At 41.9% G+C, this 26,863-nt stretch overlaps 1 protein-coding gene across 1 annotated transcript in view; it reads left to right on the top strand.

The window, feature by feature from the left end:
* Window positions 1-4,991: 4,991 nt before the first annotated feature.
* Window positions 4,992-26,863, top strand: part of LOC130679732 (uncharacterized) — a 36,000-nt gene continuing 14,128 nt past the window's right edge. The window contains exons 1-4 of the mRNA XM_057489170.1: window positions 4,992-5,023; window positions 8,145-8,423; window positions 11,667-11,730; window positions 12,128-12,249. Of these exons, the coding sequence (XP_057345153.1) occupies window positions 4,992-5,023; window positions 8,145-8,423; window positions 11,667-11,730; window positions 12,128-12,249 (497 nt within the window). The remainder of the gene's footprint in view (window positions 5,024-8,144; window positions 8,424-11,666; window positions 11,731-12,127; window positions 12,250-26,863) is intronic.

Genomic DNA, 26,863 nt, shown 5'->3' on the forward strand with positions numbered 1-26,863 from the left:
AAGAGGCTGTCATTTCCCCATTGCATATCCGTGGCTCCTTCATCGTATATTAATTAACCATATATGTTTGGGTTAATGTCTGGAGACTCTATGCTGTTCCACTGGTCTTTGGCTCTGTTCTTGCACCAGGACCAGATTGTCTTGTTTATTACTGTGACTTTGTAGTAGAGCTTGGTGTTGGGGAGCAAGATCTCCCCTCCCCGACTTTATTCTTACTTCTCAGGATTGCTTTGGCTATTCGGGGTCTTCTCTGGTTCCATATGAATTTTAGAACTATTTGCTCCAGTTCGTTGAAGAATGCTGTTGATGATTTGATAGGGATCGCATTGAATCTGTAGTTTGCTTCCGGCAGGATGGCCATTTTGACAATATTAATTCTTCCTAGCCCAGAGCATGGGATGAGTTTCCGTTTGTTAGTGTCCTCTTTAATTTCTCTGAAGAGTGTCTTGTAGTTTTCAGGGTATAGGTCTTTCACTTCCTTGGTTAGGTTTATTCCTAGGTATTCTATTCTTGTTGATGCAGTTATGAATGGAATTGTTTTCCTGATTTCTCTTTCCATTAGTTCCTCGTTAGTGTATAGGAAAGGGTCAGATTTCTGTGCATTAATTTTTGTATCCTGCAACTTTGCTGTATTCCGATATTAGTTCTAGTAGTTTTGGAGTGGAGACTTCAGGGTTTGTTATGAACAATATCATGTCATCTGCAAATAGTGACTGTTTGACTTCTTCTTTTCGTATCTGGATTCCTTGTATTTCTGTGTTTTGTGTAAATGCCATGGCTAGGACCTCCAGTACTAGCAATACAGTGTCTAGTACTACATGGAGTGGGAGCTTCCCTGTCTTGTTTCCGATCTGGCAGAAAAGCTTTCAGCTTCTCGCTGTTCAATATCATGTTGACTGTGGGTTTTTCCTATATTGCTGTTATTCTGTTGAGGTACTTGCCCTCTGTACCCATGTTGTTGAGAGTTTTTATCATGAATGGATATTGAATTGTGTCGAATGCTTTTTCCCCGTCTATGGAGATGATCAGGTGATTTTTGTCCTCCTTTTTGTTGATGTGGTGGATGATGATGTTGATGAATTTTCGAATGTTGTACCATCCTTGCATCCCTGAGATGAATGCCACTTGATCACGGTGTATGATCCTCTTGATATATTTTTGAAATCATCTTGCTAATATTTTATTGATTATTTTTGCATCTATGTTCATCAGGGATATTGGTCTGTGATTTTCTTTTTTGTTGGGATCTTTGCCTGGTTTTTGTATTAGCGTGATGCTGGCTTCATAGAATGAGTCTGGAAGTATTCGCTCCTCTTCTATTTTTTGGAAAGCTTTAAGGAGAATGGGCATTATGTCTTCTCTGTATGTCTTATAAAACTCCACGGTCAATCCTTCCGGCCCGGGAGTTCTGCTCTTGGGTAGTTTTTTGATTACCACTTCAATTTCATTGCTGTTAATTGGTCTGCTCAGATTTTCTGTTTCTTCCTTGGTCAGCCTTGGAAGGTTGTATTTTTCTAGGAAGTTGTCCATTTCTTGTAGGTTTACCAGCTTGTTATCTTATAGTTTTTTATAGTATTCTCTAGTAATTCTTTATATTTCTGTGGGGTCCTTCATGAGTTTTCCTTTCTCATTTCTGATTATTTTGATGTGCGTAGATTCTCTTTTTCTCTTAATAAGTCTAGCTAGGGGTTTATCTATTTTGTTTATTTTCTCAAAGAACCAGCTCTTGGTTTCATTGATTTTTTCTATTGTTTTATTCTTCTCAATTTTATTTCTTCTCTGATCTTTATTATGTCCCTCCTTCTGCTGACTTTAGGTGTCATTTGTTCTTCTTTTTCCAATTTCGATAATTGTGACTTTAGACTATTCATTTGGGATTGTTCTTCCTTCTTTAAATAGGCCTGGTTTGCTATATACTTTCCTTTTAAAACTGCTTTGGCTGCGTCCCTCAGAAGTTGGGCCTTTGTGTTGTTGTTGTCCTTTTTTCCATATATTGCTTGATCTCTATTTTGATTTGTTCGTTGATCCATTGATTATTTAGGAGCATATTGTTAAGCCTCCATGTGTTTGTGAGCCTTTTTGCTTCCTTTATACAATTTTTTTCTAGTTTTATCCCTTTGTTGTCTGAGAAGTTGCTTGGTAGAATTTCAATCTTTTGGAACTTACTGAGGCTCTTTTTGTGGCCTTGTATGTGGTCTCTTCTGGAAAATGTTCTATGTGCACTTGAGAAGAATGTGTATCCTGTTGCTTTTGGGTGTAGAGTTCTATAGATGTCTATTAGGTCCATCTGTTCTAGTGTGTTGTTCAGTGCCTCTGTGTCCTTACTTATTTTGTGTCTGGTGGATCTGTCCTTTGGAGTGAGTGGTGTGTTGAAGTCTCGTAGAATGAATGCATTGCCTTCTATTTCCTCCTTTAATTCTGTTGGTATTAGTTTCACATATGTTGGTGCTCCTGTATTGGGTGCATATATATTTATAATGGTTATATCCTCTTGTAGGATTGAGCCCTTTGTCATTATGTAATGTCCTCCTTTATCTCTTGTGACTTTCTTTGTTTTGACGTCTATTTTGTCTGATACCAGTACTGCAACACCTGCTTTTTCTCCCTGTTGTTTGCATGAAATATCTTTTTTCATCCCTTCACTTTTAGTCTGTGTATGTATTTGGGTTTGAGGTGAGTCTCTTGTAAGCAGCATGTAGATGTGTCTTGCTTTTTTATCCATTCTGTTACTCTGTGTCTTCTGGTTGATACATTCAGTCCATTTACATTTAGGGTGATTATCAAAACATACGTGCTTATTGCCGTTGTAGGCTTTGAATTCGTGGTTACCAAAGGTTCATGGGTAGCTTCTTTACTATCTGACTGTCTAACTTAACTCTCTTATTAGGCTATTTATAAACACAGTCTGATGATTCTTTATTTCTCTCCCTTCTTACTCTTCCTCCTCCATTCTTTATATGTTAGGTGTTCTATTCTGTACTCCTTTGCGTTTCCTTTGACTGCTTTTATGGATAGTTGATTTTATTTTTTTGCCTTTAGTTAGTATTTGGTTGGTCTGCTTTCTTTGCTGTGATTTTGTTTTTTCTGGTGACATCTATTTGGCCTTAGGTGTGCTTCCATCTATAGCAGTCCCTTTAAAATATCCTGTAGAGGTGGTTTGTGGGAGGCAAATTTCCTCAACTTTTGCTTGTCTGGGAATTGTTCAATTCCTCCTTCAAATTTAAATGATAGTCATGCTGGATACAGTATTCTTAGGTCAAGGCCCTTCTTTCTGTTACATTACATTAAATATATCATGCCATTCTCTTCTATCCTGTAAGGTTTCTTCTGATAAGTCTGATGATAGCCTGATGGGTTTTCCCTTGTGTTGGGAGATCTGTGCACCTCCATGGACTGAGAGACTCTCTCCTCCCATATTGGGTAAGTGTGCAGCAATTACTTCCTCAAAGACACTTTCTATCCCTTTCTCTCTCTCCTTCTTCTTCTGGCACCCCTGTAATACGAATATTGTTCCATTTGGATTGGTCACACATTTCTGTCAGTATTCTTTCATTCCTAGAGATACTTTTTTCTCTCTGTGCCTCAGCTTCTTTATGTTCCTCTTCCCTAGTTTGTATTTTCATTTATCGTCTCCTCCACCAAGTCTAATCTGCTTTTAATACCCTCCATTGTGCTCTTCAACGATTGAATTTCAACGATTGAATCTCCGTCCTAAATTCTTTCCTGAGTTCTTGAATATTTTTCTGTACCTCCATGAGCATGTTTATGATTTTTATTTTGAAATCTCTTTCAGAAAGATTTATTAATTCAGTCTCAGTCCTTTCTCTGGTGGTGAGATTTTGCTTTGAACCAGGGTCCTTTGACGATTTGTATGTGGCGCCCTCTAGTGAACAGAAGCTCTCCTCTCTGGAGCTGCTCAGCCCCTGGAGCCGTGTCGGGGGTGGCAGGGGAGTGGTGCTGGTGCCCTGTTTCATGAAGTCCGCTCTCTTCTCCAGGTGTATGCAGTCTGGTGCAGCCCTCTTTACTGGTGCTCTTTCAGGACTAGTTGTGTTAATTATATTTCGTATTATATGTGGTTTTGGAGGGGGTCTCTGTCTCACCTCTCACGCCGCTGTCTTTAATCCAGTCTCAGTTGTTTTGATGCTCCACCCAGATTTGATGTTCTGACTTGTCAAATCTGTATGGCTCTGTTGGTTGCACTTAATTTACTGTCAGGAGAGGAGCTACTGTGATATCTGGGATTTACCTTTCTGCTTCAGAGTGAAGAAGTAGTAAGATTCTTAACTTATGCTTTAGCAGACAGACAATAACTCAGCCCACCTTGTGGACTGGGCGGGCGGCCTTGTCTGATATGCTCCCCGACCAAGACGCCAATATCCCAGGGAGAAACCAGAGCAGTAAATTTCGTTTGTTACGTTAATTTTAAATATTCAGGGACCACTTAACAAGTCCACACTGTTAAGTCTTTATCCAGTTCCCAAAAATCCTCAACTGCTTATAAAACCCCTAGACAATGCACAACTATGGGCTCTCTTGTCCCCTCCTGGTGCAGGGAGCCAGGAGCTCTGTCCTCTCACTGTATATCTCACTAAAAACCTCTCCTACCTTGGCTTGGGTGTTCGCTAAGTTCATTCTTCACCTCCGCATACAAGAAGAACCCCAGCATTGTTTTGGGAGGCTCGTCCAGGATAACATCGCAGGTGAGTTATCAGCATCCAAGCCTGCCATTTCTTTCACTGTCCTTATAGACGGAAGCCGTCTATGGCACACAACATTGGGTGCTCATCAGCCACTTAAATGGGACTAGCCCGGCTGCTGACCTCAAAGTCTCGAGTGACAGGTTCCCCTGCATCTCCCTCAGTGGATCCCCCGTCTTCCTTGGGAGCCGGGAAAGTCACCTGAGTGGAGGCCAGGATTCCCCTTCAGAGGCATCTCCTTGGACGCCAGGGACTGAGGAAGGCCGTGGGCACCTGCGAGAGTCTAGGCTGAGGATGCGCTTCAACGGCTTCACAAAGGCCCGCGTGTCTGGAATCAGACCCCGACAGCCCGACTGGGTATCCATGAGGAGTGTCTCTCTTTCTGTCTGCCTGACTTCCAGCCTGCTTCTCCAGGCCGCCCTGGCCTCTGAGTGAGGCGGGGGTGCGTCCCTAACTCTCTTCTAACTTCATCAAAGTCATGGAACCCGCTGCTCACCACCGCAGGGTAGGAGATCTACGCTTCGCTCTTATTCCTGATGAAATGCTGTATGTTTTACCTCATAAAAATGTATCTGGTTCATTGAAGAATCCTGTTGGTACTTTGATGGGTATTGCATTGAATCTATAGATTGCTTTAGGCAGGATGGCCATTTTGACAATATTAATTCTTCCTACACAAGAGCATGGGATGAATTTCCATTTATTAGTGTTCTTTTTAATTTCTCTTAAGATTGTCTTGTAGTTTTCAGGGTATCAGTGTTTCACTTCCTTGGTTAGATTTATTCCTAGGTATTTTATTCTTTTTGATGCAGTTGTGAATGTAAATGTTTTCCTGAATACTGTTTCTGCTAGTTCATCATTAGTGTACAGGAATGCAACAGATTCCTGTGTATTCATTTTGTATCCTGTAACTTTGCTGAATTCAGATATTAGTTCTAGTAGTTTTGGAGTGAATTCTTTAATGTTTTTTATATACGACATCATGTCATCTGCAAACAGTGACAGTTTGACTTCTTCCTTACCAATCTGGATGCCTTGTATTTCTTTGTGTTATCTGATTGCTGTGGCTACGACGCTCAATACTATGTTGAATAAAAGTGGGGAGAGCGGGCATCCTTGGCTTGTTCCCAACCTTAGGGGAAAAGCTTTCAGATTCCTGCTGTTAAGTATAATGGTGGCTGTGGGTTTGTCATATATGGCCTTTATTATGTTGAGGTACTTGCCCTCTATACCCATTTTGTTGAGAGTTTTTATCATGATGGCTGCTGAACTTTGTCAAATGCTTTTTCAGCATCTATGGAGATGATCATATGGTATTTTTCTTTCTTTTTGTTGATGTGGTGGATGATGATGATGTATTTTAGAATATTGTACCATCCTTGCATCCCTGAGATGAATCCCACTTGGTCATGGTGTATGATCCTTTTGATGTATTTTTGAGTTCTATTTGCAGATATTTTGTTGAGTATTTTTGCATCTATGTTCATCAGGGATATTGGTCTGTAGTTTTCTCTTTTTGTAGCGTCTTTGCTTGATTTTGGTACTTGAGTGATGCTGGCTTCATTGAATGAGTTTGGGAGTGTTCCCTCCTCTTCTGTTTTTTGGAGAACTTTAAGGAGAATGGGTAGTATGTCTTCTCTAAATGTCTCACAGAATTCAGCAGTCAATCTATCTGGTCCAGGTGGATTTTGTATTTGGATAGTTTTTTGATTACCAATTCAATTTTGTTGCTGTTGATTGGTCTGTTTCGATTTTATGTTTCTTCCTTGGTCAGTCTTGGAAGATTGTATTTTTCTCGAAGTTGTCCAAGTCTTCTAGTCTACCCAGTTTCTTAGCATATTGATTTTCGTAGTATTCTCTAATAAACCTTGTATTTCTATTGTGTCCATAGTGATTTTTTTCCTTTCTCATTTCTGATACTGTTGATGTGTACAGATTCTCTTGTCCTCTTAATAAGTCTGGCTAGGGGTTTATCTATTTTGTCTGTTTTCTCAAAGAACCAGCTCTTGGTTTCATTAATTTTTTTCTATTTTATTCTTCTCAATTTTATTTATTTATTCTCTTGTCTTTATTATTTCCCTCCTTCTGCTGACTTTGGGCCTCATTTGTTCTTCTTTTTCCCGTTTCAGTGATTGTGAAATTAGACTATTCATTTGGGATTTTTCTTCCTTCTTTAAATAGGCCTGGAGTGCTATGTACTTTCCTCTTAGAACTGCTTCGCTGTGTCCCAAAGAAGTTGGGTCGTTGTGCTGTTTTCATTTGTCTCCATATATTGCTTGATCTCTGTTTCAATTTGGTCATTGATTCATTGATTATTTAGGAGCATGTTGTTAAGCCTCCATGTGTTTGTGTGCCTTTTCGTTTTCTTTTTACAATTTATTTCTAGTTTCATACCTTTGTGATCTGAGAAGTTGGTTGGTAGAATTTCAATCTTTTTGAATTTACTGAGTTTCTTTTTGTGGCCTAGGATATGATCTATTCTGGAAAATGTTCCATGTGCTCTTGAGAAAAATGTGTATCCTGCAGCTTTTGGGTGTAGAGTTCTGTAGATGTCTGTTAGATCCATCTGTTCCTAGGATGTTGTTCAGTGCCTCTGTGTCCTTACTCATTTTCTGCCTGGTTGATCCGCCCTTTGGAGTGAGTGGTGTGTTGAAGTCTCCTAAAATGAATGCATTGCATTCTATTTCCCCCTTGAATTCTGTTGGTATTTGTTTCACATATGTAGGTGCTCCTGTGTTGGGTGCATAGATATTTATAATGGTTATATCCTCTTATTCTACTGATCCCTTTATCATTATGGAATGTCGTTCTTTTCTCTCTTGTTATAACTTTCTTTGTTTTGAAGTCTATTTGGCTGGCTGATACAAATACTGCAACTCCTTTTTTTTCTCCCTATTGTTTGCATGAAATATCTTTATCCATCCCTTCACTTTTAGCCTTTGGGTTTGAAGTGAGTCTCTTGTAGGCAGCATATAGCTGGGTCTTGCTTTTTTATCCACTCTAACTCTGTGACTTTTGGTTGCTGCATTCAGTTAATTTGCGTTTAGAGTGATTATCGGTAGTTGTGTACCTAACTGCCTTTGCAGGCTTTGGATTCGTGGTTACCAAAGGGTCAAGGACAGCAGTGCCTGCAGGGCCTGCCGCACGTCACTAGGGGGCGAAGCGGCGCAGGAAGCCGCCCCGGCCTCGCGGCTGTGCGCGAAATTCCAAGCGGGAGACCAGGCGAGTTAGAAAATAGGCGAGGGGGTGGGGGCTTGACGCGGGACCTCAAGCCTCCTCCCCTCGGCCATTCAGCGGCCGCGGCGGCCGCGGCGCGCGCCCTGTGCGGGGCACTTTCTCCTCTGCGCTGGGCGGGGAGGAAGGCAGAACCGGCGTCTCCTCTGCTCCAGTCGGACTCCTCGGGAGGCGCGGCGCGGCCCGGGCGCCCTGGCTGCGGGGCTGCTGAAGGCGGTCTGACGGAATTTCCCTGCTGACAACTTCGCCGCCGCCGCCGCCTTGTCCCGCGAGGCCTGCCGCCCGATATCGGGCCGCCCCGCGAGCGCGTGAGGACTTGGGGCCGGAGGCAGGCGACGGCCGCCCCTCAGTATGGCCCGCGGGGGTCCCCGCCTGGCCCCGAGCGGCGGCGGCGCGGCGGGTGGCCGACTCCAAAGTTGAGCGCAGGCGGGCGGCGCGGGTGGTGGCCTCTCGTGACGCTCTAGCTGCACTTGCTCCAGGCGCTGGTTCAAGGTAGGACGGGCGCTGGCGCGGGGACCCCTTTGGAGCGGGGCGGTGGGGGCGGTGGGTTTTGTGGGATGCGGCCGCCAGGCAGGGCGTTCTGTGAGTGTGCTGGTGTTTTTTCCTTCAGTTTTTCTTAGTTGTTACTCTCCACAAAAGAGGGAAATCACTTGGTACTTGTCTTTCTCCGCCTGGCTTATTTCACTGAGCATAATACCCTCTAGCTCCATCCATGCTGTTGCCAGTGTTAGTATTTGTTTTCTTCTTATCACTGAATAATATTCCATTGTATATATGGAGCACATCTTCTTTATCCATTCACCTAGTGATGGACACTTAGGTTGCTTCCATGTCTAGGCTATTGTAAATAGTGCTGTGATAAACACAGGGGTGTATCTGTCTTTTTGAGTCTGGGAAACTGCATTCTTAAGTAAATTTCTGCAGTGGAATTCCCGGATGAAATGGTATTTCTATTTTGAGTTTTTTGGGGAACCTCCATACTGCTTTCCACAATGGTTGAACTAGTTTACATTCCCACCAGCAGTTTCTCCACAACCTCGCCAGCATTTGTTGTTGTGTGTGATTTGGATGTTGGCCATCCTAACTGATGTGAGATGATATGTCTCTGTGGTTCTAATTTGCATTTCTCTGATGATTAGCGATGTGGAGCATGTTTTCATGTGTCTGTTGGCCATCTGAATTTCTTCTTTGGAGAATTGTCTGTTTAGGTCCTCTGCCCATTTTTTAATTGAATGATTTGCTTTTTGTTTGTTAAGGTGCATGAGCTCTTTATATATTTTGGATGTCAACCCCTTATCGGATATGTCATTTGTGAATATATTCTCCCATACTGTAGCATGTCTTTTTCTTCTACTGATGGTGTCCTTTGCTGTACAGAAGCTTCTTAGTTTGATATAGTGCCACTTGTTTATTTTTGCTTTTGTTTCCCTTGCCTGGGGAGATATGTTCCTGAAGAAATTCCTCATGTTTATGTCTAAGAGACTTTTGCCTGTGTTTTTTTTACCTAGCAGTGTTACGGTTTCATGACTTAGATTCAGGTCTTTCTTTAATACATTTTGAGTTTACTTTTGTATATGGGGTTAGACAATAATCCAGTTTCATTCTCTTACATGTAGCTGTCCAGTTTTGCCAACACCAGCTGTTGAAGAGGCTGTCATTTCCCCATTGCGTATCCATGGCTCCTTTATCGTATATTAATTGACCATATATGCTTGCGTTAATATCTGGACTCTCAATTCTGTTCCCCTGGTCTATGGGTCTGTTCTTGTGTCAGCACCAAATTATCTTCATTACTGTGGCTTTGTAGTAGAGCTTGAATTTGGGAAGTGAGATTTCCCCTGCTTTATTCTTCCTTCTGAGGATTGCTTTGGCTAGTCTGGGTCTTTTGTGGTTCCATATGAATTTTTGAACTATTTGTTCCAGTTCATTGAAGAATGCTGTTGGTATGTGGTAGGGATTGCTTTGAATCTGTAGATTGCTTTAGGCAGGATGGCCATTTTGACAATATTAATCCTTCCTAGCCAAGAGCATGGGATGAGTTTACATTTATTAGTGTCCTCTTTAATTTCTGTTTAGAGGGTCTTATAGTTTTCAGGGTACAGGCCTTTCACTTCATTTATTAGGTTGATTCCTAGGCATTTTATTCTTTTTGATGTAACTGTGAATGGAATTGTTTTCCTAATTACTCTTTTTGCTAGTTTATCATTAGTGTACAGGAATGCAACAGATTTCTGTGTATTCATTTTGTATCCTGCAACTTTGCTGAATTCAGAGATTAGTTCTAGTAGTTTTGGAGTGGATTCTTTATGGCTTTTTATGTACAATATCATGTCATCTGCAAATAGTGACAGTTTGACTTCTTCTTTACCAATCTGGATGCCTTGTATTTCTCTGTTTTGTCTGATTGCCATGGTGAGAACCTTCAGTAGTATGTTGAATAAAAGCGGTTAGAGTGGGCATCCTTGTCTTGTTCCCGATCTTAGAGGAAATGCTTTCAGCTTCTCTCTGTTAAGTATGACGTTTGCTGTGGGTTTGTCGTAAATGGCCCTTATTATGTTGAGGTACTTGCCCTCTATACCCATTTTGTTGAGAGTTTTTATCACGAATGGATGTTGAATTTTGTTGAATAAGTTTTCAGTGTCTGTGGAGATGATGATGTGGTTTTTGTCCTCCTTTTTGCTGATGCGGTGGATGATGTTGATGGATTTTCAAATGTTGTACCATCCTTGCATCCCTGGAATAAATCCTACTTGATGATGATGGATGATCTTTCTGATGTATTTTTGAAGTCAGTTTGTTAATATTTTGTTGAGTGTTTTTGCATCTATGTTCATCAGGGATATTGGTCTGTAATTTTCTTTTTTTATTGTGTCTTTGCCTGGTTTTTGGTATTAGGGTGATTCAGGTCTCATAGAATGAGTTTGGAAGTATTCCTTCCTCTTCTACTTTTTGGAAAAGTTTGAGGAGGATGGCTATTAGATCTTCACTAAATGTTTGATAAAATTCAGCGTTGAAGCCATCTGGTTCAGGTGTTTTGTTCTTAGGTAGTTTTTTGATTACCAGTTCAATTTCATTGCTAGTAATTGGTCTGTTTGGATTTTCTGTTCTGCCTGGGTTAGCCTTGGAAGATTGTAGTTTTCAAGAAAGTTGTCCATTTCTTCTAGGTTATCCAGTTTGTTAGCAGGTAATTTTTCATAGTATTCTCTAATAATTCTTTGTATTTCTGTGGTGTCCACAGTGATTTTTCCTTTCTGACTTCGGATTCTGTTTATGTGTGGAGACTCTTTTTTTCTTGAATAGTCTGGTGAGGGGTTTATCTATTTTGTTTATTTTCTCAAAGAACCAGCTCCTGTTTTCACTGATTCTTTGTATTGTTTTATTCTTCTCGATTTTACTTATTTCTGCTCTAATCTTTATTATGTTCCTCCTCCTGCTGACTTTGGGCCTCATTTGTTCTTCTTTTTCTAGTTTCGTTAATTTTGAGTTTAGAGTGCATATATGGGATTGTCCTTGTTTCCTGAGGTAGGCCTGTATTGCAATATACTTCCCTCTCAGCACCGCCTTGTCTGAGTCCCACAGATTTTGCATCACTGAATAATTGTTGTCATTTGTCTCCATATATCGCTTGATCTCTGTTTTTATTTGGTCATTGATCCGTTCGTTATTTAAGAGCATGTTGTTAAGCCTCCATGTGATGGTGTACTTTTTCGTTTTACTTGCGTCATTTATTTCTAGTTTCATACCCTTGTGGTGTGAGAAGCTGCATCATTTTGGGGGCTCACCCGGGATAACTTCGGAGGTGAGTATCAGCATCCAAGCCTGCCTTTTCTTTCACTGTCCTTATAGAAGGAAGCCGTCTATGGCACACAACATCGGGCGCTCGTCAGCCACTTAAATGGGACTAGCCCGGCTGCCGATCTCAAAGTCTCGAGTGACAGGTTCCCCTGCATCTCCCTCAGTGGATCCCCCGTCTCCCTTGGGAGCCTGGAATGTCACCTGAGTGGAGGCCAGGATTCCCCTTCCGAGGCATCTCCTTGGACGCCAGGGACTGAGGAAGGCCGTGGGCACCTGCGAGAGTCTAGGCTGAGGATGCGCTTCAGCGGCTTCTCAAAGACCCACGTGTCTGGAATCAGACCCTGACAGCCCGACTGGGTATCCGTGAGGAGTGTCTCTCTTTCTGTCTGTCTGTCTTCCAGCCTGCTTCTCCGGGCCGCCCCAGCCTCTGGGTGAGGCAAGGGTGCTCTTTACTTCCTTTACTCGCTCGATGTGTGCCTCTAACTCCGTCAGTGCCACGGACCCCGATGCTCAGCAACGCAAGGTAGGAGATCCACGCTTCACTCTTATTCCTGACTGAATGCTGTACTTTTTATATTTTGATATCGTTTATGTACAATTACTTTAACAACATTATAGTTACTATACTCCCCCTATTATCAAGTCCCCGCCACATATCCCATTACAGTCACTGTCCTTCAGCATAGTAAAATGGTATAGAATCTTTACTTGTCTTTTCTGTACATACTGCTTTTCCCATGTCCTCCCCTGCCCACTACATTATGTGTGGTAATCATAATGCTCCATTTTCCCCCTTATCCTCCCTCCCCACCCGTCCTCCACAGTCCCTTTCCCTTTGGTAACTGTTAGTCCATTCTTGGGTTTTGTGAGTCTGCTGCTGTTTTGTTCCTTCAGTTTTTGCTCTGTTCTTATACTCCACAGATGAATGAAATCATTTGATACTTGTCTTTCTCTTCCTGGCTTATTTCACTGAGCATAATACCCTCCAGCCCCATCCATGTTGTTGCAAATGGTAGGATTTGTTTTCTCCAAACTCTGCACCTGTGTTATGTTTCATTTCCAAAGCTATAATACAGAGTTTCCTCTACTTGAAATTTATTTTCCATCTTCGTTGTCCTGTTCCCTGTCTTCTTAGTAAAGCCTGCTCATCTTTTGCCCGTGGGCATCTCCTGGTCTGGAATGTCTTCTCCTCCTTCCAGATCTTAATAAGCTTCAATGTGCAGCCCCCCAGGTCACTCGGACCTGAAGTGGTGCCCCTCAATGTCCATAATGCCGGCCGGATCATTTTCTTCAAATTTCCTCGGAGGTTATATATTTTATTAGAGATTAATGTGTTTTCTTTAAAAATAGGTTATAAATTCCTCGAGACAGGAACTTTCTTTCTTATCCCCATAAAGGACAGCACAGGAGACACTTTGTACATAATTGTGCTTGTGTTGATTTTAGAGAAAAAGGAAAAAGAATAAAATGAAGTGACCAGTATGTGGCAGGGACTTCGTATAATTATCCCAAGTGCAGTAAAAAGTAAAATAGTTTTTTTTCTGTTGGTTATAATAGCTTTAGAGAAGAAATATATCTTCCTTAATCTCCATGTCCCAATTTGGAAAATGGAGCTTGGCCATATATTTTGTCCACTAGGTTTGACATAAAAAACCTGATGAATGGTTGTAAGCTGCTCGGAAACATTAAATGCAAGGGGAATACTAATTAAAAGGACTATCAATACCGAGTTCAGCTTTAAAATTCTTTCATCTACTAAAACTTTTTCTTGGCAGGGCCCACAAGATCTGGAATTTTTTTTTTTAAAGGAGCAATAGCTCTGTTTATTGATTATTCCATGCTAGATAATTCATACACAACATCTTAGACTCATAGCCACCTAGTCAACCCAGTATCCCCTTTCTCACAAGTAGAGAAATTGAGGTTTAGAGGGATTAAATAGTTCAAGGTCATTCAGTGTGTTGGGGCAGAGCTAGGATTCAAATCCAGGTCTGTCCCGCTCCCAAACCATGCTCTGTCCACTCTCCCATAAGGCAGCCTCAGCCTGGGTTAGGGTAGAAGGAGTGGGCATCGGGACGATGCGGAGGGTGGAGGAAACTTGGGGGAGGCCTGGGCAGGGGCACAGAGGCATCAGAGGCCAGGTGCCCTGTTTCTAGGACAGCGATCCGCTTCACTTGTGTAGGGACAGTCTGGACCCTCAGCCCTGGGATCCTGGGTCTCCCTGGTAATGGGCTCACCCAGATCTTTGGATGTGTTTCCCCTGGAAAAGGCACAGCGAGGGCAGTGCCCCTCCTTTCTCTCTGAGAGGTGGACCAGCTGCCTCCTAGGCTTCCTCTCCCCACTGACTGCTCACTCTCTCCACTCAAGCTGCAAGATCCGGAATGTTTAAAAAATAGTTCTTCTATATGTATTGATTGAACTTATTAAGATGCTTTATACCATAGCCATTGGCTTATGAGAAGACATCCAGCTACGTCAAAAGTAAATCTCAAAAGATAATCAGATAAATGAAAACAGGACAAAGCAGAGATTGCACAGCATTTGCAAACTGCATTTTTATTTGTTTTTATGCAGAGAAAAGAAAAAGAACAAAGGGTTGAAAGCCTTCCAGGGAAGTAAATGCCACAATTTAGTAGAGAAAACACATTTTAACTTGAGAACTTCCTGCACTGAGAGTGACAGAGGGAAAAGCAACTTGGCCTATTGACTCCTTAGCGTCTCAGTGCCTCTGAGGCTGTTAAGGGGACTAGACTGTCAGTTTCAGCCCATGGTCAAATGGAGGAGAAAAGTATGAAGACAGAAGTGTCCCATTCCCATACTGATTGTAAATCAGCCTCTCTTTTTTCTTCTTAAATATCCTATTGCCACTACGCGGATGGACAGTGACTATAATGGGGTATGTGGTGGGGACTTGATAATGGGGGGAGTCTAGTAACCATAATGTTGCTCATGTAATTGTACATTAATGATACCAAAAATATATATGTGTGTGTGTGTGTGTATCCTATTGCCAATTAACCTGTCTCCTGTTGGTCAGAAGCCAGGTTATAAATTTGCATCTACAAATAAGATGGGATTGTTGTGTTCTTTGCAACTGTAAACTGGAATGGTGGCTGAAAAAAGAAAGGAAAAAGTAAATTGGAGGTTTCTTAGGAAGAGGTGCAGTAGCTAAGGAGTATCTATATGAAATGGGATACATGATACATTATAGACCATAGGCAAGACAGCTGGTAAGGAAAAAAATTATACCTAAAGTAGTTGCACAGGATCCAGGTACCAAGGAATAAATGCCGTCCTCGTAGCCCAGGGAGATGTCTAGGAAGGAGCGATAAGGGCATATTAGTTCTTGATATGCATGGAGGTTACCTGGGTGGAACTCCCAGAAAATGACTGAGAGAATGGCCAAGATAAAGCAAAAAAGCCTGAACAGAGAAGCTAAGAATCAGGCTTTCACTTGGACAAAAATAAAACTCAGAGACGGCAAGTAATGATTCTATAGCCTCTTACTATGCTGATGGACAGTGACTGTAATGGGGTATGTGGGGGGAGGGATTTGATAATGGGGAGTCTAGTAACCATAATATTCAAGTAATTGTACAGTAATGATATCAATATAAAATAAAACTCATAGAAATAAATGAAAGAACATGAAATAAATTCCCCAGTAGTAATTCTGCAAATAGAAGATCTGGATCAGGAAAGCAGATGTGGGGTTAAGGTAAGGTGGGGTCAGGTATGTCTCAGAGCTGTATTGATGGCAGGGTAGGGGAAGGCACCAGAATCCCCAGTAAGTTAGACCCTGGGAAGCCTGACTTCAAGGGAAAGCATGAGTGGTGGACAAGACAGCTCATGAGGACCAGAAACCTAAAGATGGGAAAGTGCTAATGCGGCAGGCAAGAAGCGAAAGGGGGAGAGCCCAATGGAGCAGCTGGGATCAGGGATGTGGGCCAAAGGACCTGTCAATGGCCAGCGTGAGCTGGAAGACCAGGGGCAGATTCGGAGCCAAGTTTTTCCTTTAGACCCCAACTTTAAAGTTCCACCTGGGAGGCCCAGTGCCTTTGGGTGATGTTCCTAAAATGTCAGTGTCAGAAAGGATTTCCGAGACCGTCAGCAAAGTCCCTCCAGATGCACCAGGCCCTCGGCAATATTTCCCATAAGGAAAATGGGAACATTTAACGGAGCAGGGAAGAGGGGAGAGAAGTGGAGATTTCTGACTGACTTTATAAATGCCTGACTAGTGAGCTAGGCTATAATATAGTGACATTACAAAATAAGACTCCAAGTCATCTGTAATTTATCTTTTTATTTTGTATCCAAAGAACTCCATAGCTATATTCAATAACTTTTTGCACTGTAACAATCTTCACTGTTCATGTAGTGTTCAGACATTCCATCCGGGGGGTGGGGAGTGGGGCGGGAATTGCTGTATAAGTAGAAAGGAAATACTGCTTGCTCAAAGTCATGGTCCTTATAGGGAGACAGCTCTTCCCTGTGGGTGCTGGTGATGGAGATTTACAAGCCCTTCTATTTGAAGAAATCCTGTTGATTTGTCACACATTCCAACTTTAACTTTTATTTTAAAAAATAAGTTAGTGGATGAAAGATAGATAATTGAAAAAAACCTCAAAACCCTAGTTTTTGACACATGCAAGTACTCTTTTAAGACCATCTAACTCACACTCATAACTCACATAATGTAGGGGATGATCAATGATCATGAGATAAATTCCCATAAGACTTCTTTAAACAGTAAATTCCTTTGCTGTGTGTGGTCCACACATCAATTTATACAGAACTATTTCAGGTAATACAGTCAGTCTCCAGTTTATGAGAAAATACTATGTTTCACAAGTTGATTTTACGTGAATGGAGTCCAAAAGCAAGTGTCCCAAAGAGTAAGTGCTGAATGGGTTAAAGCCTCGGATCAGCGCACAAAAAACTTATTGCAGTAATTAATCTATGAGGCAAGCTTGCTTTATCCCTTTTTAGAAAAAAAGTCAGTGTAAAGCTATGAACCTGCTGTCTTAGTAAATTCACTTGCTATGATACATATGCACACAAAACCTGGCTCACACTTTGAAGGGGGGTGGGAACCCACTCGAATGTCCCCTAATTGAGGAACCCGAAAGTAGAGAATAAAATGGTAACCATATAAAACAAAATTCTTTAGGAGAAGACATACTGTATTTTGGTTTGATATGCTTAATAGGAGAGAGGACTCTCCATCCTTCATGTGGCTAAGAGTGAGCACCAGGGATTTCCCTTAATTCTAAAAATTAAGTAGCCTCTGAGGTGTGGCAGAACCTTTTTTTTTCACCCCGAATGTTGGTTCCAAAAAGGTCCAGCCTGCTTTGTAACCGAATGCCTCAATTGATTGCTTTTAAATCAGGGTTTCCCTTCCGTGTCCCCTGGGGAAGAACTTTCTGCGCTTTTCAGAACACATGAATAAATCTGTCAGTGACAGTGAGAAACCAGTGAGATATGAAGAGTCAGAATCTCTTCTCTTAGGTTCTGTGAAAGGGGGAAAAATGCAGAGAAACGATGACACTGCGCACGCAAAGGTTTGAAGTTAAGACCCAAGTGAGGCTGGCATTTTGGAGATTTCTTCCAACTGGCTCAGAGGTCTAGGCAGAAGCGATGTGTGACACCTAGAAGGACAGGGACACGGGATGGGTGGGGGCAGGGGACTTCATGAGCTTGCCGGCTCCAGGAGTGCAGGAGGAGGCAGGAATCTCCGTGCGTACACGTCCTGTATGCTTGACCTCCTCCTTCGGGCACTGACAGCCTTCTCCATGATGTCCCCTTCAGGGACTCCTCTCTCACTGAGTACAGAAAGGATGGGAAGAAAGAAAAAGGGGGAAATACCAAGGTGTGCCACAGAGGGAGAATTTGAGGGAGGAGTGAGTTCCTGTCTCTGTGGTCTGCCAGCTGACGTCATAGTTCAAGGTAGGCAGAGAAAGTATGGGAAATACGGGCTAGGGATATGCCAGCCAGGAGCTCCCGGAAGTTGTCTCATCAGTAGCAAACTCTCGCATACCGTTTTTTTCTGAGTCAAGAATTCTGATGAAAAGCTGTAAACTCACCTCACTTGCACCTGTATTCCCAGGCATCTGTGACATCACAGAGAGCCTGACGGCGGGAAAACTTCAGAGTCTACGGATACGCTAGGGAAGAAGGTGATAGTCGTGTTTTGTGTTGGGTACCAGGAGAAATCTACGTAAGCCCGATGGCCTGTTGGTGGTCTGGGAAGTAGGGTGGGAGGACTTAACAGTTTAGTTCTAGGGATCGAATAACCTCCTCCTGGGCTACTGAGCTTCCTCCTAAAACAACGAGGTGGGAAAACAACAACAACTGCGTTTCAGTCCCGGTGTTGGGACCAAGGCCTACTAAACATATGCTTTTGGGCAAACAGCAAGCAAGTGCTTCAGTGAAGCTCTGTTTCTCTCAAAGTCCTCTCATTCTCTCTTGGCGGCTTCATCTTTCGGATGAGGAAGATGGAAGTCTGCATACTTTAGAAAAATCAGCGAACGGTGGAGGCGTCAAGACTTGGGGTCCGCTAGCCAGCTCTGAACCCAGGGCCCTATCCCTGGACTATGAGGAAAGCCAGTGCAATTTTGCAGTCTTTCTTTCTCTCCCTCCCTCCCTCTGTCCCTCCCTCCCTGTCTTCCTTCCTTCTCCCCTCTGCAGGGTCTTCTTACCAGTTTCCATCCATTTTCTTATATAAAGCACTTTTGAATTCTAGCCATCTGTTAATATAAGGCAGTGAAAAATGTTGAAGTCACATGAAATTCCACTTGTTCTGCCAGTTAAAAATACAGATGCTTCCTGTTTTATGCTTTCCTTTCACTTTCTCTGAAGTTTAAACATGAAAATATGTTCAATGATAAAACCCAGCACTTACCCCCTTTCCTCAGGAAACATATTCCAAACAATGAAAGGTAAGGGATACTTTCCCAAGTCCAGCAGGGATACATAGATATTGGGGGAATCATATATAGAACCATAATTTCGTAGAACAGGAACATAATTATTCACAGCTATCACATTTTATAGATGAAGAAATTGAGATCGCAGGGCATTATTTGTACTTGTTCTCATATGTGCTATTCACAGACTTGCCAAAGTTCTCGTCAGCTTACATTTTCACGCAACAGAGTTGGGCCTCAATTTTGCCTCAATGTTTTTCGCTTTCAGAAAGGGCTCTTTTGGCTCCTGGGAGAGGCCAAATCACTGAACAGTGGGGCATTAGCTTAAAACCCAGTGATAGTGCTGAAGTGAAAAAAAACACAGGGCTGACAGTCAAGACACTTGGGTTCTAGTTATAACTCTATTACTAACCACCTGACAGACCTTGACAAAAATTCTACTCTTGGTCCATGAAGGCACTAGGTCAAAGGATCTCTAAATTTCCTTCCAGTTCTTTGAATCTTGATTGTTTTTCCTTCTCTTTTCTGCTGACTTAGAGTATATAACCTTGGCCAAGTTATTAACTGCCACAAATCTCAATTTTTCCAAGTGCAAAGGGAGAACACATTCCCCTATTTTCCTAGCAAATAGGTACCGAAAGATCTTACATTAAGTGGATTATCTTTAGAAATCACATTAGGTTTTTTGTATCTGTAGACATTTAACTTGTCCTTAGAGCTAGAATAGGACTATGGTCATGCCACTGGACAATGTCCTGGCTCTGGTTACATTATAAAACATGATGCAGTATGATTCCTACTCCTCTGTGCTTCTATCATGTCTTGTTGATAAGTTATTATAACCCTTAGATTACATTGTATGTCACAGGGCTCTGCTGGTCCGTGTCTGGTTCTATTCTGGTGTTTCTAAATGATTGCAATGATGAGCTCCTCCCTCATTTTACTAATGCAGGAGAGAAACTTTCTTCCTGTTTTTGTATTTCTCACTTCCACATCCAATGGTTCACCAAGTTCTTAATGGATTTTATCTCCGCCATGTCACTCAAATTCATTCACTTCTCCCTCTCCCACTGTGTCCTAGCCCAAGCCACAATGACCCCTCACATCAACCTGCCTATTCGACAGAGAAGTCAAAAAGATGATTTTCAATTGCAAATCTGACCGTGTTAGCCGCGCTACCTAAACCCCCGATGGCTTTCCATTGCTCTTCACGTAAAGACCGAAAATCCTCGCCAATCCCTACCCTGCAGGTGGTTCCTGGCCTTTCCTCTGTCCCCAGGTTCGTCGTCCCCCCTAACCTGCTGCCTTCCTTGGCTCCTCCCTGTCACCACCCTATGTTTGGAGACACAGGTTTTGCTGTTCCCTGTGGTTAGAATGCTCCAACTAGCAGTCATGTAATTCACTCTTACACTTTTGGGTTCTCATTAATGATCATGTGCTTAGAGAAGCCTTCTCTGACCTCCTAAGTCAATTCCCTCTATTATTTGTCCTCATTGCGCTTTTTCTTTTAATTTTGGTATCATTAATCTACAGTTACATGAGGAACATTATGTTTACTAGACTCCCCGCTTCCCCAAGTCCCCCCGCACACACCCCATTAGTCACTGTCCATCAGCGTAGGAAGATGCTGTAGAATCACTACTTGTCTTCTCTGTGTTGTACAGCCCTCCCCGTGTCCCCCCGACATTATACATGCTAATCGTAAGGCCCCCTTTCTTCTTCCCCCCCTTCTCCCTCCCTTCCCACCCATCCTCCCCACTCATGGCACTTTTTATCCTTGTTTTTATTGACTTATCATAGTTGTGATTTTATATATGCTCATTGAATTCTTTTTGGATAGCTTCTCCCCTGTTAGATTGTACATTCTATGTAGTACCATGTCTGTTTTTCTATCACTGTTGTAATTCCAGTGCCAGAACGGTATTTGACATGTAGTGGATACACACTAAAATGCTGAATAAATGAATAAATTAATTAATGAAAACTAAGAATAGAAGCTCCTGAGTTTAGAAGTTATATCCTCATTGTCTCACATTATAGGTTTGGAACCATAGAACATAATTAATAAAATAGTGTCTGAATAAAACTGAAAAGCAGTGAAGTGCCCACAGGGCTAGGAAGGTCAGAGAATTTTTTTAAGTACTGAGATATGTAATTAATGTTTTTAAAGATCAACACTATTAAATATGAAAGAACTATTCATTGATATAGCCTCCAACTAAATGCCAATATACTATAAAAAGAAATACTCCAAATTATTTTCCAATATTATAGCTCCCTTTCTTTGTATATATAAAGAGAAATATCAAGACAAAGTACAAGGGCTAGAAATCCAAATAAGAGAGAGACCAGTAAAAACTAGAGTCCCCGGGAAGCTCTCCCAAGAGGCCACACTTGAACTGTGCTTTGAAAAGTAATTACAGTTTGCACAGGAGATAGTGTGTGGCTTGTTTTTTAAGAGATTTGTTCATGTGATGATGATTCTCCATTTGAACTTCCCAACTGGCTCATTCAGGCTCTGTGGTCTGGGATGTCGGCATCTGTGGGCGGCATTAGCAGGACTCCCTTGCCCTCTGTCTTCAGGTTGCGTTTGTCCAGAGAGGCCCTGGTGAAGAGTTTGTAGGCTGGGGGGAGAGAGTCATAGGCATTCATTCCCGTGAGCTCTCTGCCTGACCACGGCTGGCCAGAGCTATTCCTCTTCTGACGGCCACGCTCCTGCCGGGTGCCTCGTCCTTCCAGCTTACAGTCCGCACTGGGCAACTACAGACCAGGGCTGGTAATGGGTTTTTTTATTCTCTGACCCCCAGAATACACTTCAACTCTCTTTATGTATCCATTATTGAGGTGTCATGTGTTTTCTGCCAAGAATGACAGAATCAGATACAAAAAGATAAAGAAACTTCTCTATCTTCAGAGAAAATAAGCCATGATTGATAATCCCCCACCTCTGCTCCCCTTCCTAGGGACACACATACAAACATTCCGTTTATTCCTGGCAAGACAGACTCAGGGAGGAAAGGAAACCGGAGGCGCTAGCCTGGCTGGAGGGCTTGGGAGCTCAGGGTGGGGGTGGAGAGCACAATTAGGGTGCAGGGGTAGGAACCCGGATGAGAGCTCTCTGTTGCATCCATCCTGATGGTCAGATCCACCCGAGCGCTAGAACGCTGGGCGCCTCCCCACTCCTGTGGCCCAGGAGCCTGCTGGGGGCCCTTGCTGCCTAGCCATGGTCCAGAGCGAGCCTCTGCTACTTCACCTGGCATCGGTTACACCTAGTGCGAGGAAAAGAATGCCAATGCACCCAGAAGCAAGCCTTCCTTGGGATGAACTTCCCAGTTGACTACGCAGTAGAATGCCAATGGATCACCACTTATTAGCATTGTCAGCAGCAGTAGCAAAAAACCAGTAGCTGAGTCAGAATAGTGTAGAACTATAAACTCTTAACTTCTAAAGTACACTAAGTAGTTAAAAAAAGAAATCAAGGTGTTCTGTGCAATTGGAAATAGGACTATTTCCTATAAAATTATTCCCAGTACTTTTTAAAATAGAGAAATGGTGGACAAAAATGGAGACTATGTAAGATAATTAGAATAATTGAATACATTACATAAATGCCTTTTGCCAAAAAGGTTTTATTATTACAATGGTTAGGAAGTCAGTTAATCTGAGTGAATTATTATAACAGTCCTAGTAATCATAATGGAATGAATCGCCCTATAATTATAATTCAAATATATGTATTTTAGAGGTCAACTCTTTCATGATATGTTGGGATGGAAGGTGGCCCTGGGAGAGCCAAGATTTTGGCTAACACATTAGATACTGAGTCAAGCTAGCATAATAGGAGAATTCATTTTCCCTACTGAGGTATTAAAAGTCCAAAGAAGTATTATGGGGCAGATAAAGAAACTGGCACAAGAAAAGAGCATGTTTCTTTCCCTGTGAGGCATTTTGTGGGAGCCAAGGTGGAAAAAGAGTAGAGTAATGAAGGGTGGTGTGGGAGAGAGAGTTCTGGAGGGAAAGCCTAGATCCCCACAGTAGCCGCTGTGCAGGCCGGGCCCCCTCTGTGGGAGGGCTCGGCCGATTTAAAGGGAATGAAGTGGACCGCCCAAGCATGCAGAGGAAGGATAATAAAAATAGCTCATATTTGGTGAGCCCTTGCTGTGTGCCTGCAACTGTGCAGAGTGTTTCCCAGAGATAATTCACATTCCTCCTCCTAACCACTCCTGAGACAAATCATTCTTCATTCTTCAGATGAGCATACTGAGGGTCCGGTGGTGTTAAGAAATATACTCAAGGTCACCCCGGTAGTCATTGTGTGGGGCTGGGATTTGAAGTCAACCTGACTCCAGAGCCATGTCCTTAACCAGGAAGTGAAATAAGATATATCTGCACATTCAGGACATCCGTATATGTATATACACAGTCAACTATTTGGAGGCAATGGGGCCCTAAGTCTAGGGTGGCGCTAATGCCAAAGTACTTATGGACATGTCCTTTATGAGCAAGAGATTTTAATCTTGCCACCTTTTGGTTGTGATTCAATTTCTTATGTACACATTCTTAAAAATGTATGAAAACTAGATTAAGACATGTAAGACATTTCATGGATTTTATAGACCATCTCTGTTTATGAACACTAGTACAGTTAGATGGATTCTTATCTTTCCTGTGAGTGGTGATTCCTAAAGCCTTTAAAAAAATGGTCAGTTCTACTATGGACTTGAAAACTTGTATCTTAGTATATTAATGCCTTTTGTCTTAAGGATGTTCACCTTGAAAATTGACATATTAGATAATGCCTACTCTGTAGATGGAGAAAGCGCGGCTGCAAGTGAAACAGCCTAAAATCCAGCCTAAGATAATTAAGCTCGCCCCTTGTTCCCCTGATCCAGATCACACTGCTGACGTCTTTAAGCATCCTCAGAAGGGAGTTGGTAGCATTCCAGGTCTTCAGTTTCTAACCATTAGCTAGACTTAGGAGAGTAAATGTAAATACTTTGCCTCATGAACCAGACTTTCTGGAGTTCTGGGTACTAATCTAGTTCCACTCCTGGTTTCCTCATCAAGCATTGCTTCCTTAGGAAGGGTTAAAACAATCACTACATTTCTAATCAAATAGTTGATATTGCCTTAAAAATGGTAAGCCATTAGATGAATTGTGATTACAAATTCTAAATGAGGAAACAATGAGAAATTGGAAAGTGTTTGGCAGAGGTTCCTGGAATCAATTAATTAAGGATGGAGAAAGGCCTGTAGAACAAGCTGGCAGTATTGCTGAAATGGGCCAAGAGCCTGTCCTCATATATATGTAGTAAAAGAGCCACTCATAAACCTAAAATTATAAAAATAAGTATAGGAGATATATAATGTTAGAGCATCCTCAGATGAAAAATGATCCTGTGTTTATATCAAAATAATGTGCAACCTAACTCATTTTATCTATGCATAGGCATTTCATTGGTATACTAACTGGTACGTGCAAACTTGAGAAAAAGAAGTTATTTTTATGATTTACTCAGGACATGCTGTTGTAAAAATAATAATAATAATAATGCCTGAATCTTAGTGTTTTAATATAACAAAAACTTGTATCTAGTTGGTTCAAGTTTTAGTAGTTTTTCTTGGTTGGGTTTCTCCTCCAAGAGGTGACTCAGGAATTTATTCTCCTCCTGTGCTGTAAAGGGAAGATGGTGCCTCCATCTTCAACACCTGGCTTCACGGTCATTCCTGCATTATGAAGCCAACATACTGTGGGCAGAATGAGGGTGTGAAAAAAGGCACATGTATGTATCCCCTCACACACACTCATTCTTAGTGCCTTGGTTTGTAAGTGGCACAGACCCGCTCACATTCCATTGGTCAAGATCAGCTACTTGGGCCCCCACCCACATCTAAGGAAGCTGGGAAATGTCGTTTGGTTTTTTGTCCAGGAAAAGGAAACAAATTTGGTACTCATTTAGTCAGTATCTATGATAGGATTGGTTCAAAAAGTGTACCAGTAAAGATAAAAATAATTCCATTTATTACATTCCACAAGATTAATTGATTAAAGTAAAATATATACACATACACTTCTCCCTTTGTATAGAGAAGCAAAGTGAAAAACCGTAATAAGCTAGTAATTTCAAAGCTTATAAGCATAAACTGCATGCACAGGTCTGTGATAAGAAAGAAATATTGGATTTCAGAAAATATTTTATCCATCATCATGGTATGCTGGCAACATAATCTATACCTGAAAATTGCCCAAATATCTGTACCGAAAGAGAGCATATCGGTCATCTCAGTTTTGTGAGAGTGTGTACAAATGTTTCACCATGGTTTCAGTTGTATTTCATGAGCATAGATATAAATTAAGCTAAAATACACAATGACAATACTGCAAAATTCACGGCAAAATCCTTGTTTTTTTCAGACTAAATATAAAGTGTGAAAAAATTCTAAGAACAAAATTATCCCAGGTAAATGAAATTTTTAAAAATTAATAAAACGGAAAACAAGAGTTGAACAGAGAGTATAATGAAAGGCCTCAGTTCCATGGGAAATATTTGCCAGTTGCTTCCATCTTCAGCAAAATTTGAGTTACCATGTGAACTCAAAACTCTTGTGTTATGACTAATCCTATAAGCTTTGTGAATTGGAGACTGGGTAGCAAATTCAGGGTGCAAAAAAATTGTAGGATTTACTCCTAAGTTCTTTTGAATTATAAATTTGAAAGAAAGCTGATGGCTGGACATTTGAGCTGTGTGTGATGACTGCCACCTGCTGGGGAAAATCTTTATTACATGGATATTAAACCTCACTCCCACCATGGGGTGAGGAGAAATGCAGTATAACCCAGCCACATCCCAGAGATAGTGAACATGATCTTTCCTTCAAAGTGGCTCTTGACCATCCCTCCCAACTTCCAAATGTGGCATGATTTAGGCTTGAAACTGCAAGGCAATGCTTATCCTATGAACAAAAGATTTATTTCTCCCCCAAAAGAAAAGCAAATGGGGAAAGACCTGGAGGGACAAATGGATCCACCATATTTATCCAATGGGTGGTTCAACTTGAAGGAAATAATGAGGCAGGAAGGGGACCCTTCTGGCAGGATGGTCCTCGGTCTTGGTTTTCCAGCCTGTGGACCCCAAAGGCGGGAACTTGTCCTTGTTCCTTGAGCGCCCTCCGCATGTACGCTCCCTCAGGCCTTCTTGGTAGATCTGAGAACACTGACTTCAGGAACAGAGAAGAGCTTCTAGCTCTCAAGAGCATTCTCTGCAGAAGAAAGTAGCAGAAATCCACAGGAATACAGTAGAATCCTTGAGCTGAGCATCAAATTATGGGCAGACTTGTTTCTAAGTGGTAGGGATGTTTTCTGTGGACATAGACCCAAAAAAAAAAACCCACATATAAGCATCTATGCTTAATAACTCCTTTCATCCTTGGCAAGAGAAGAAAGAAGTTGGAGGAAAGGCTTAGGAGCAAACATGGTTTGGGTTTTGTTTTCCTTTGCTTTGCTCACACCCCCTGCCCCAACCAGTAGTTTAGGGAGGAGAAGTCCAGAAATGTGATATTCTTTCGTCCCTAAGAATGGGGTCACAGTCCTTCATTGATGTCTGAGGTGTGTATCTACTCCATTTTAACTAATCTTCTCAGCCCTGGAAGAAAGCAGACATTACAAGCAAAGATGAGGACACTGGTGGGTCAGGAAAATAATTCATTTTAGGGTTCCTGACCCCTGAGTTCGGCTATTGCCTGATTGACGAAACTGAAGCAAAGAAAAATCAGGCAACACTGAGTTCCTGAGCTACTGGCTTCTGTATTTTCAGCGGCAATTGTGGTCTTCGTATGTGTGCCCTCGCACCTATACACACACCAATTCAATTTCTTATTTTTATTTTCTCCCTTTATCCACACCCCCCACCACAAACTAAACCTTTTATTCGTTCTTCATTCTATACGTTCTGTTGCCTTCATGTCTTCCTTCTCTTGATTCCCTATTCCCTATGCCCCTTTTTTTCTCTCCTCTCTTCAGCTGACCTATAATCATGTCCTCAGCTGTAAGCACCATGGAAAATGCTAATTTTATTTTCTCTGTTTAAAAAAAATATCGACCAAGGGAGAGGCCAACTATATCTGTCTTCAGTATCTATCTTTGAATTTGGTGGGCTTCCTGCCAAGGAAATTATCTTCTGAAATTCCCTGGATCTGGGCCGACTTTTTGCT

This window comes from Manis pentadactyla, chromosome 12 (assembly GCF_030020395.1).
Source record: "Manis pentadactyla isolate mManPen7 chromosome 12, mManPen7.hap1, whole genome shotgun sequence".
NCBI lineage: Eukaryota > Metazoa > Chordata > Mammalia > Pholidota > Manidae > Manis > Manis pentadactyla.